Genomic DNA, 12,960 nt, shown 5'->3' with positions numbered 1-12,960 from the left:
TTTAGGGATGAAAGATTTTTTTTTTTCATTTTTCTTTGGTTTTTTAATTTTTTTTATTGTTTTTCAATTTTATTCTATTAATATTAAATATTTGTTTAAATTACAATAACAAATTAATTAACTATTAAACTAATTAAATATTTATTTAAAATACAAGAATAAATTATCAAAATTATATTTAATTATAAATAATTAAATACACAATTTTAAAAATTAATTAATTAGTTAAACTAATTAAATATTTGTTTAAATTATAATAATAAATTATCTAAATTATATTTAATTATAAATAATTAAATACCGTAATTTCAAAATAAATAGCATAAAATATTTAATTGCAAATTAATATTTGTTGGTTTTTTTTATTCGTTTTCTCCATTTTTACATATTTTCAGTTTTGTGTTTCTTACTCTCTTTTGCAATTGATGCAGTTTTTTTAGGCTTTTTTTTTTCACTGTTTTTTACTTCTATCTTTTGTCACGATTTTGTTAATTTTTTTACGATTTGTTTACACTTTATTTATGTGTCTTGCATTTATCTATTTTGTCCATTTTTTATTTACTCATTCACCTCAAGAACTAAATCATTCATCTTCCATTGTCTTGGTTCTCTATTTCTTATTCTTTTTCAATTTTGTTGATACGAAAGATATAATTAACATCTCCTATGACCCGTTATCATCATTGACAAACGTTATGTTTATCGATACACGCATTCATTAAATACCTGTCTGAGCAATTAATTCACTACTTTTCTTTTTCTTTTTCGCATAAATTGTGGTCCCGTTCTCTGTTTGTTATACATTGTTTTTAACATATTCATTTCTTTTTCATATGTAGATTTCTTAGGTATTTAGAGCAGGAAGTAATCATTTCGTCCCAACGTTAAACAATTGGGATTCCAAAAAAAAATTCTTACGTAATTGAAATTTAAATAAATTTTAATTAAATTAAAAAATTTATTACATTCTTTTCAAAAATATTATTTAATTGTTTAATTTATTTATTATTCATTTATTATCATTTTTAATGATAATTAATTGTTAATTATTAATTCTCTAATTTCTTTTTATTATTATTTAATACTCTATTTCAACTGAAAGGACATGTTGTTTGAGGCACATAGAAACACCAGAGTCCTGAGTCATATTTGGCTATAAATAGGTAACATAGTTCGATTTTTTATTATTCAGAATCCTACTTTCTTTCCTACTTGCTTTTTTCTGCTCTCTTCATTATTCACTTTCATGGCGTCTACGGCTAAAGAAATTCTTAGACTTGACACACAAGGTGGTGACATAATTTATATCATACAAGGTGGTGACAAAATTTAATGCAATGTGCCTTCCACCGAAAACATATTTTTGTTAAGAAACACACATTTTGTTTATCAGTTTTACATTAACTGTACTTCATATAATGTAATAAATTATATTTTTTTACATAATTTCAACCTTTTAATTATAGTCATTTGCAAGATATTTTTGGAGATGGACCTACAACAGGAAATTGGTGGACAAGATTCGAATTTACAGAATTAGTTCAAATTATTGTAATGGACATGTTATAGAGAAAATTAATTAATTTATTTTCTTTAACTTATAATTTGTGTACTACTAACATTGTAAACTTATGTAATCTTATATTGAATTATTTATGTAATATATTTAATTTCAATTCGTCACTTTTCAATTTTTTATTCTTTATGAACAATTTGTAAACTGTAATAAAAAATAAAATTAAAATTAAAATGTCAAATACCATAAAAAAAAAAATTTGTCTAAGAAATTTGAAAATAGATGAAGAAATGACATTTTCTTTTTTTCAAAAAAATTAACTCGTATAATAATGTAATAATATAATCAATGTAATAACTAAATAAGTATGAGTGAATAACTTTTTGGAATCACAAAATACACTCTTTCAATAAAATAAATAAATCAAATATCATTATATAATAAATAAACATCAGTGTATACAAATAAATAAATAAAAAATAAACTCAACATACTAATATAAACAAGGCATAAAGATAAATAATACACGTAAAAAAAATAAATTGTTCAAGTATTTCATCGGAATGTGGCTTTATGTGCTTCCGTCATTTCTCAATGTTTCATTGGTTGGTGTACATAAGAATAGGAAGAGTATGTAATTCGAAATTTTATATTGTTTAATTTATTTATAAACAAAAATTATGTGTGTATTATTCTTTAGTTATTATTAATTATTATTTATTTATTTTTATTAGTTATTTATTATTTATTATGTAATATTTATTTTATTTATTTTTATTTCATTTATGTATAATTATATAGTCATTTAGATATTATAATTTTTTTTATAGAATACTCGTGCACAATTGCGTACAAGGTTAGTTCTTAAAACATTTTCCTACATAAAACGCTCTGATTTTGAAAACTTATACGGATCCTCTTTTCTTTCGGCGCACTTTTATTATGGTAGGAAAGAAATTTTATTCTATGGCTTCAGTTTCCGCCTCGGCACAGGCACCTGCACTGAGTGAGAGTTGAAAAAAATATGGCAGTCTCAAGGAACTTGGGTATCCAAAAACATCAGAGCAATAAAAGCGCAAATAGAATGAAGATCATGTAGAGTATCTTGCGACAAATTTTGAAGATAATAATGATGCATAGCAATCATGTTACTGGTCTCTTCTTATTTATGCAAGTGATCTTTAGAATCTTTATTGCGACCAACGATGAAAAAAGCGTTAGCATTGCCGACGACGAAGAAAGTAGTAGCATCGACGACGATGAAGATAGTGGTAGCATCGACGATGATGAAAGTGGTAGCATCGACGACGATGAAAGATGAAAGTGTTAACATGATGATGAAGAAAGTATTAAGGAAATAATAATTATCAAATTATACGTAACTATGTAATTATTATACGATATTGTACGCAATTATATGCAATTAATTTAATAATGATAGAATCTTATGATTAGTGTATCATACACTCTATCTTCAGAAGTTATGTCCATATTCATATTCATACTTCCTTCATCATCAAAGTTGCCGTCACATATCATACAAAATAAGTATAATTAAAACTAAACTTGTTCCAGTGGACATTATTTGCATCTACATTATTTTCGAATGTACTAAGGTAATATCACCTATATCAGCTGAGAATGGTAATGGTAAGGTAATAAATCAAAAGAAGACTACCTTGGTTAAATTCAGATGAGGGATTTTCCTCTCCATCCATCCACGCTATCACACTAAAAAAAATAGTATTATCTACGGATTTTTACCAACGGGTTTTAATCCATAGGTAAATTCAGCATTACCTACATGAGTCTTTATGAATAGGTATAATCTACCTATGTATTGTTTGTGTTAACATATGAATTTTGGTCTAGTCCCCATATTTTTGTATTTTCTTTTTTTAATAATATTTTTTTATGTGATGGCAGATGATTGTTGTTACTTGAGGTGTCAGCTGAGATGTCAAGTTGCATAGTGATGCCTAACACGAAAACTTTATAAAAAAAAAAAGTGCACTAAAAAAAGGATTTGTATAAGTGCGTTTTATATAGGAGAATGTTTTAAGAACGAGACATGTACCTCTAAAAAATATTACAATATCTAAATGATTATATAATTATACATAAATGAAATAAAAATAAATAAAATAAATATTACATAATAACTAATAAAAATAAATAAATAAAAATTAATAATAACTAAATAATAATACACATAATTTTTGTTTATAAATAAATTAATAAATAAATTAAACAATATAAAATTCTGAATTACATAATCTTTCAATCTTCCAATTCCTATGTATTTATTCAGGTTACGGTGCTTAAAAAATGAAAATCTCTTTATTCTCTTGTGTGTATTATATGACATGACTTCATGTACACTAAATATATACAAATGTACCGAAAATTTTTATCTCCAAATTATAAGCTCATTAGGTAGAGATCCACTAATAATGAGATTCTATCATTATTAAATTAATTGCATACAATATCGTACAATAAATACAATAATTATGTATAATTTAATAATTATTATATCTTTAATATTTCTTTCATAAACTTCTCAATAGTTTTTCATCAAATTCTATTTTGAAATGAAAATCAGTGATATTGAAATAATAAATTTGAATTGCTTGGGTTACTAAGGTTATCGTTGGCCGAAGAAACACTTACCTGCATTTTTTTTTTTCCTACACCCTACATTCATTAAAATATCATTTCACCCTTTTTTTTTTTATTTCGGAATAGGTGATTCCAAAAATATGTCACTCATCAATTTCAAAATCTATGTCAACCAGTACTGCAAGTAATATATTAATAAATAATTTTTATATTTAATTTAATTTTATAAAATCGATAAAATTTATTTTACTTAAATATTATGAAATATTCTAAATATTATTAAATCCTAAGCCCTAAACAACTACAATCCAAAACAGAGAAATTAGAGTTAATAATATTATGAAATGAAACTTATGACAATGCATTTGTATGGTCGAAAGTTGACGTAAGTTGTTCAATAAACTTTACTAAAATATTAACCCAAAATTTAATGTATTTAAAAAACCTGAAACTACAACAATCAAAATATAATCTTAATATAGTATATAGAAATTATAGAAGTTATGTCATATTCATTCAAACTACAAACCATTATCACAAGTAATATTTACAATAACAAAATCAAATACATCTTAACAATCAATAATCAATATTTATTTTTATAAATACTCATTTTATTTATTTCTTTTTAAACTTAATCATTAGTCACGTATTTCATAATTTAAATTTTTAAGTAAAAACTCACCTACAAAAAGGTGTCTACTTATGTAACTCAATTGATGTAGAAAACATAATATACTAGTTTTTTTAATCTTAATTTGCATGTGTCTTAGGAAACTAAAAATTAAAGAAATTAAAGGAGAGATTGAATGACAGCACACATGAGTCAGGTATCAAACTATTGGTGATAATAACACATATTTCTTAAAATAATTATAGGTTCACTCTTTCACGAATCACAATTAAAGATATATCTAATCTCAAACAGTCCAAATTGGAAACATTTATTGAAATTACAAAACAAATAACAAAGGTATGAAAAATAGAAGACATTGACTGGTGGGTGATGACTTAATCATCTGAAAGTGTTATGGAAGTTTCGTGAAGCTGCTGCTACCTTGATGAAGGAATGTTGACTCAATTACTCTTCTTTTCATTGACTAAGTTTGGTATTATGCTTATTTGCTGCATAAGTTCCATCTATTCCTGCAAGCCAAAGAATACTTTGATGCTTATGTTGTTGCTATCTACCTTCCTTTATATACATTCATCAATTTTTTCTAGAATTTAGGATTTGTTGTTTAGGATTTAGAATTTAGGATTTAAGATTTAAAATATTAATGTTATGATCATTGTTTTTACTAAGTGTTGGTGTATTATTGGTTCTTAAATAAAATATTAAAAAAATATTGAATCTGATAAATATTTACCTTTTGATCAATCTATTTATAAAATAAGTTAAATTTTTTATGTCTATTAACACAATTTTTATGATTAATGATCTCATATTCTATACTATATTACTTTTAATCCTTTTAATCTTAGTTGAATTTATGATTAATGTGTTTAGCCATAAAGAGAATTTTAACCACATGATATAACTTACATACTCGAAAAAATATCAGATAAAATTAAAATATTTAATTATATATATAATTGTATTTATTTAAATAATATGTTAATTTGGAAAATCTGAGATATAGTTTTAAGTTGACTTGAGATTCATGGGTATAAGAAGAGATTAATGGTGGGAATTTAATTCCTCTAAATGATATAATAAACTTTAAACATAAAGTACATTTTATTATCGTTAATTAAAAAAATTATAACACTATTAAATTTCCTGAGCATTAAAACAATAAAAAAAATGGAATAATAAATATATATGTTTAGTGATGAATTGATTCTTGTAAAAATATGGGTTTAATCTTTGTTAATTGAATTTGAACTGGTCTTTACGGGCAAGAGATAATAAACTTTTTTATTTCTTTAATAATCAATATTTTATTATATTTCTTTAACCATGTAATGTAATGTTTTATTATATTAGATACGAATAGATTAAAGAGACAAAACTTATGAAATAAGTATATTTGAATAAAGACTTACATTTTTTATTGACATGGTATACTAAAATTAATTTAAATTTTGGTTCATTCAAGTTATAATGTTTTAAAATTTAGTTTACTCTAAAAAAGAAAAATATTTAGGAAGGGAATAATAAAAAAAGTCATTATTAATATTAATCAATGTAACATCCTTATATACATTTTATTTTATTTTATTTATTATAATCATGCATTTATTTTAATATATTAGTATACTTAATATTATTAAAAAATCATTATTTATATTACATTAACAATTAATATACTTATTTAATTATTTGTTACGTATTAAATTAATTATAATTCAATTAAATATTTGTAGTCCTAATTAACAATTACCGCATAAAAAATAATTGCATGCTTTTAGAGAATATGTCATGATTTTAATCAATTTGATAAAAAAAATGTAATAACTATAGTTTTATTTATACTAATTTTAAAGCACATTGAAATTGGGAGAGGATCTTAAAAAAAACTAAACAACCTATCAGATAATACATAATATTATTAAAAGAAAAAGAATTATAAACTGATTCTCAAAATTCTCAAAAATCTCCAAAACCCATGTAGGTAGTTAAAATTCAGAAACTGAAATCAAATTATTCGTTTGAAATAAATAATTATATAAATTACATATTAAATTTCATTGTAGCGTGAATTAAAAAAATATAACACTGGTAAAAAAGACAAATAATCTGTGCAAACAGATTTTCAAAATTGTTAACATAACAACCAAATTTGGCAAATTTACATATATACAGAAAAACTTAGAAACAAAAAATCAAATCAAACAAACAAACTTGTGAAACCAAATCTTATATGAGCAGAAAAAAAAAATTGAAAAGAGAAGAAAGAAGTGTTTGTAAATAATAAAGGATAGTAGAGGTTGGTTTTTCCACTGGCACTCTCTCATTTCACTGGGCAGCGTCATCTTCCTCACCCAAATGCACAAGTTGGAATCTTTGGAGCGATTTCGAAGTGGGTATGACTCTATATAGATATTGTGTTGAATAAACACTTTTGGGTGGTGACGATGATAACGATGGAATCTAGAGTGATAGGGGATTACATAATGGGTCCTTCAATCGGGTCGGGTTCGTTTGCCGTGGTATACCGTTCAAGGCACCGAGCTTCCGGTTTGGAAGTTGCAATTAAGGAGATTGATCAGAGACAACTCAGTCCCAAAGTCAAGGAACACCTTTTCAAAGAGATTTCTATCCTTAGCACCATCAAGCACCCCAACATCGTTAGACTCTTCGAGACAATTCAGGTAAGTTTTGATTTTTTAGTTAGTTGACAATTATGTACCAACAAAGGTTGAGTCTAAGGAAGAGACAAAATTCAGAAATGAAGTGACTCACTCTTCGAAGAGATGCTCACAATTTTTATGAGAGTATTTTGAATAGTATTATCTCTTCATAAATAAAATAAAATAAAAACATTTTTGTTTGTTTGTAATCTTGTTGTTTGAAAGAATGCGGGATTTACTTGTGTTGGAGATGTGTCTATATTTAGTATTGCACAATATCTCGAATAGAACTGAGTTCAAAGGAGTAGGATTATTCTTGTTTTAAAAGAAGAATGAGTGTGTCTTTGTTGTTGTGGTTTAAGACCAATGACAGGATTTACCTTGTTTTGGAGTATTGTGCTGGTGGGGACCTTGGTGCTTACATTCATCGCCATGGCAAGGTTTCTGAAACGGTTGCACGCCATTTCATGAGGCAATTGGGTTAGTGAGTGTTTTTCAATCATTTGGTCTTTTCTATACTAATTCTTTCGGGTGGACTGTTTTGGCTGCTTGCTAATTATTTTGTAACATATGTTACTATGAATTATTTATGTTTGCTTATTAATATAGCTTTTTCCAATTTTTGTACTTTCTTAATGGTTACGTAGTTTTCCTTGTACAAAACGTGGTAATCTATTTTATCATCTGCTGTGCTATTCATTCAATGGTATGCAATGGGTAAATTCCATCGTTTATAATGTGGGTGTTCTTGTAGCTGCCGGGTTACAGGTGCTTCAAGAAAAGAACCTCATTCACAGAGATTTAAAACCACCGGTATCTCACTGTATTTTGTGATGTTGTAAACTTTTCATTGCACTTACAAATATATGTTCGTCTTGGTGTATTTTAATTTATTGTCATTGGTAATTATAGCATTAGCTTGCTGGGAACTCTGTTGTTTTTCGCTTTAGTTATGAGCTTTTACATTGTGTTTACATAAAATCATCAATTTATCATAGCTTCATACCTATAACGAAAAGTGCATAGTAAATAACAGACAGAGACAAGAGTACATGCAAGTAGAGAAGGGATTACTTTTGAAACTTGTGAGACCACTTAGTTTAGGAATCATATATCAGTATGTAATATGTTATAAATTACAAATCCATATAACTAACTACTTTTAGACTCATAATTGGTTTAGGTATTATTGCACACATATTAATTCGTTTATCATGTCTTTATTTATTTTTCTCCTAAACATGCAGAATTTACTATTGGCAACTACTGCAGCCACACCAATTATGAAAATAGGAGATTTTGGTTTTGCAAGGTATGATGATTTCTTGGATGTTAAACAATGCAAACAAAATGTTTCCCTTCGTTGCTGTTATAATCTGGAATCACTTGTTACTTGCTTCTTCTTTTTTCCTTTTTTGATGTTTTATTTATTGCTTATTGGGGAATATAGTTGATAGTTGTAGTCTTGATAAATTGATTAACTTTACCCTAGGCCATCTTTATAAACAATGTATTTGCCTGTAGATGCTCCATCAACTCTATGTAATAACTCCCTTTTAGTTTTATATGTAAAGTATTCAAATGGTCTGTCATATTTGGTAAATTTTTTTCTTCAATCTGGTTGAAGCAATAAGTTAAAAAGAACTTACGAATTTCTTGCAATGGGTAGTTTCCTGATATATTGCTGTTCTAGGTCTCTCGCACCCCAGGGGTTGGCTGATACACTATGTGGTTCACCTTATTACATGGCTCCAGAGATAATTGAAAATCAAAAGTACGATGCCAAGGTGACAAAAGATAGAACTGAAATCAAATTGTAATTACTAGTGTCTGTTAATTGTTTTCTTCATAAAGATATGAATCATATTATGGATGCAGGCTGATTTATGGAGTGTTGGAGCAATATTGTATCAACTAGTGATTGGGAGGCCACCATTTGACGGAAATAATCAATATCAGGTTTTGAGAAGGAACAATCAGTATTTTCTTTTGGTAAATAGTCATGTGTCTTTCTTTTTTTCTTATCATCATTTTTTGTTTCAGCTTTTTCGAAATATTTTGGCATCCACTGAACTCAACTTTCCGCCAGAGGCATTAGAAGAGCTACATTCTGATTGCTTGGATCTTTGCAGAAACCTTTTACGTCAAAATCCAGGTATTCATTGTAACTTAATGTCATGAACATTTGTGCATGTTTATTTTGCGGCACTGATATGTAAATGTGTAAAGGGAGTGAGTTCAAGGTTGAAATTATCATACGTGTATTTTTAATAACAATTGGCTAGAGCTTATTCTAGAAAAATTAAAAGTTACACTGTAATATGCAGATGAGAGATTAACATTCAAAGCATTCTTCAACCACAATTTCCTTCAGAATTCCAGGTCATAATTCTTTAATTTTTTTTCAGTTCTTGAATCCTGTTGCATTTCTTTCAATCTCATAGTTATTTGTATTGATTTCTTGTCATTCATAACTTACAGGTCTACCGTACGAAAATTGACGGTTCATCAATCAGGTGGCTCTCTGTCTGAGATGTCTCCAACTACTGCAAGTCGTAAGATGGGGAAGGCTGTTGATGCTGGTACTCATTTGTCAAATCAACCCAGAGGTTAATACTCTCTGTATACTGTAAACAGTTTCTAATCCTTGCTTTTGTATTCAGATTCTCGTTTAATGCAGTCTGTCGAGAAAGACTACGTCCTTGTCAATTCCCATTTTGCATCATTGGAGGCGTTTTCTGACTACTTCGATGCATCTGTGCAAGATGATTCCTTATACCGTATTTCTCTAACTCATTCAAAGATTACTGATCTGGATATTGGAGTTGCAAAAAAAACAGAGGATCTGACCTCTTCCTCCAGTAGAGAATTAGAGAATTTAAAAAGCAATAAACTTGAGACATGTGTGGCATCATTTGAGTTTACTCCTTTAAGGAAAGAGCATGAAATTTCCTCACTGCACCCTTCAAACAGGTTAGAGTTGTTGCATCAGTATGTGAAGATCCTTAAAGAACTTTCACAACAAAAGGTGAGTTTGTGTTCAGTAAACCAAAGATCATTACATTAATATTTTTATAGATTGTTATTGACTTTGTTCTCGTGATGGCATGATCCCATATCTAACCACTGAGTTCTATGTTCCTGTGCATTTTTTCAGTTCTTTTCTCTGTCTGTCATATGAATGTTTTATTCTATGCTGCATCACACATCACAATGATAAACAAACCAGCCATCTTAATTTTAATGGTTATTTGTTGCAGTATGGTAAAGGACTGTATCTAGAGTCACTTGCAGTTGAGTTGGTGGTTTTGGCGATATGGAAGAAGGCTTTAGAAATTAGTAACTCTTGGCTAGCCTCTCTTACTGGAAATGAGTTGCCTGAGAGCAGTTCATCTAATGAATCCAGATCTTCAATTAATATGGAGTTATCACAGACTTCAGAACCGAAAATAGATTTTAGTGATCCTCCATCTGTGTCCATGTGGGCCAAACATGAGTTTATTGTTGCTGTTGATCGTGCTGAAAAACTATCATGTCGCATTCAAAATATGGATGGTAGGATTTCTTTATGTTTCTGAACTTAAAATCCTTTCATATCATCCAAAGATACAATCTTAGCTATCTACTCTCAAAAACAAATTGCAGGGGCTGCTGAGATGCCAGATGCAATGGAAATTATATTCCAAAGCGCTCTCTCAATCGGGACCAATGGTGCTGTAAGTAGCCTAATATTGTTCACTTTTAAATTTTCTTCAAAACTTGTAATCTTCCTCAAAGACCATATAAGATGTAAAAAGGTAATCATGTTTTTATGTTTTTAGGTAGATGAATATATGGAGAACAGAGATAGGGCTAATGAATCTTACTCAAGAGCGATGCTGCTACTTTCATTTTTGGTGAGAGAAGCAGAGAACCTTCCACTGAACCCACCATTTTCACTCATTGCCACTAATAAAGAGAGAATCTTGCAATACATTCACAAGTTGCAGTCTCGTAAGAAATCTTCATTGGAGTCCTCTTCAAATAAGCCACATTCACTTACATCAAAGTAAATGTAACGGCTTGTTATATAACAACTATCATGGCCTTGTAAAGGGGACTTGCCTTTACTGCATCATTTTATGTATATAATGATAATTCTTTGACATGGGAATTTGTAAATATTGTATAGTTCATAGTTCTATACAATTTTGAAAACACTATTATCAATTAATTGAAATTTCTTGTGGAAAATTATATTTAAATTCTTTCTTAGAAAAATTTCCTCTTGCAAATCTGATGAACGGATTCTTCTAAAATACGAAACAATTATGAAAAATATTTCAAAAATATGATGCGCAAGTTTTTTTAAAGAAAAATTGTTTTATTAGTGAAATAAATCATGGCTAGCTTCTATGTTTTTGTTCCACACCACAAACTTACTATATTTGGTTTCTTAACGTACAAGATTGGTGAAATGTCAAAAAAATACCCTCAGTTTAGATTTATGAAGCAACCTTACTTTTGGATTGGCTGATAATCTGGAAAGGTTGTGAATTGTAAAGTTAATAAGTATTTTTTTTTTATCTGGAATGTACATTTCAAAAATGTATTTCCAGATCACAAATGGATTCAAGAATGTATTAACGAAAATATATTTCAAAATGCACAATCTGAATTACATATTTTTGAAAGATAAAATTAAAAATTCAATTTGACTGTTTCTTACTGCAACTTCATATGTTCTTTTCTCACCTCCATAAATTTTGGTATTTCCAAAAATATCCCTATCTAATATTTTGGATTACATAAGTCGAAAGCCTTTTTTTTTAGATGTATGATTAGTTTCTGGATTACATAGTTCAGAAGTCTTTTCTAATATGATATTAGCTTTTGGATTATGTAATCCGAAAGCCTTTTTTCAAATGCGTATCTGGATTACATAATTTAAAAGCTACTCTTATTTGGATTATATAATTCGGAATACCATTTTTTAGAAATATATTTTGGATTACATAGTCCATAAGTTATTTTCGAATCCGAAATTAACTTCTGGATTATGTAATTCAGAATATGCAGGTGGGTGACACAAGAAGGATAAAAAGATATTTTTATGTTTTGTATGGGAGTGGCAGAAAAATATATGGAGGTGCGAAGAAACAGTCATTCAATTTTTATGGAAGTGCAGCATATAAAGGGGTTGAATGGCCAAAAATGCAAAAGGAAGAGGGTTGTTTCTTCTTGCACCCTAACAAATTTCTTCCTGCACCCTAACTATTTTACCCATTTTAAAAATGACTTTCAGATTTCTCTTTCCAAAATATTTCCAGAACATATTTTCTGGAACTCATTTTATTAATTCTGGATTTACCAATCTGGAATTTATTTAAAAAAATGTATTCCAGAAAGGATATTCCCAATGATATTTTGTCTTATGGATTTTCTATTCTGAAAACACTCTTTGCTTATAGAACCCCTATTCTGGAAACACTTTTTTCTTAGAACCCCTATTCTAGAATCACATAAAATGTGAAAGAGTAATTTTG

General features: G+C 27.9%; 1 protein-coding gene across 3 annotated transcripts; it reads left to right on the top strand.

Annotated features, from left to right (window-relative positions):
• Nucleotides 1–6,964: 6,964 nt before the first annotated feature.
• Nucleotides 6,965–11,679, top strand: LOC137818421 (Protein kinase superfamily protein). Of its 3 annotated transcripts, none has more exons than XM_068621851.2 (13): nt 6,965–7,456; nt 7,798–7,915; nt 8,190–8,248; nt 8,683–8,747; nt 9,129–9,222; nt 9,314–9,394; nt 9,479–9,590; nt 9,763–9,817; nt 9,917–10,017; nt 10,099–10,463; nt 10,696–10,990; nt 11,081–11,151; nt 11,257–11,679. In XM_068621851.2, the coding sequence occupies exons 1-13, from the start codon at nt 7,220–7,222 to the stop codon at nt 11,485–11,487; spliced, it is 1,884 nt and encodes a 627-aa protein (XP_068477952.2). In that variant the 5' UTR covers nt 6,965–7,219; the 3' UTR covers nt 11,488–11,679. The 3 variants fall into 3 exon arrangements, 2 of the variants coding, with proteins under 2 accessions (XP_068477952.2, XP_090152649.1); XR_016516335.1 differs by having other exon boundaries at nt 7,033–7,456; nt 9,917–10,044; nt 10,116–10,463; XM_090296523.1 differs by lacking the exon at nt 8,190–8,248 and having other exon boundaries at nt 7,033–7,456.
• Nucleotides 11,680–12,960: the final 1,281 nt, after the last annotated feature.

Source organism: Phaseolus vulgaris, chromosome 10 (genome assembly GCF_051622355.1).
Source record: "Phaseolus vulgaris cultivar YP4 chromosome 10, ASM5162235v1, whole genome shotgun sequence".
NCBI classification, from domain to species: Eukaryota; Viridiplantae; Streptophyta; class Magnoliopsida; order Fabales; family Fabaceae; genus Phaseolus; species Phaseolus vulgaris.
This window is presented reverse-complemented; position numbering and strand designations above follow the sequence as displayed.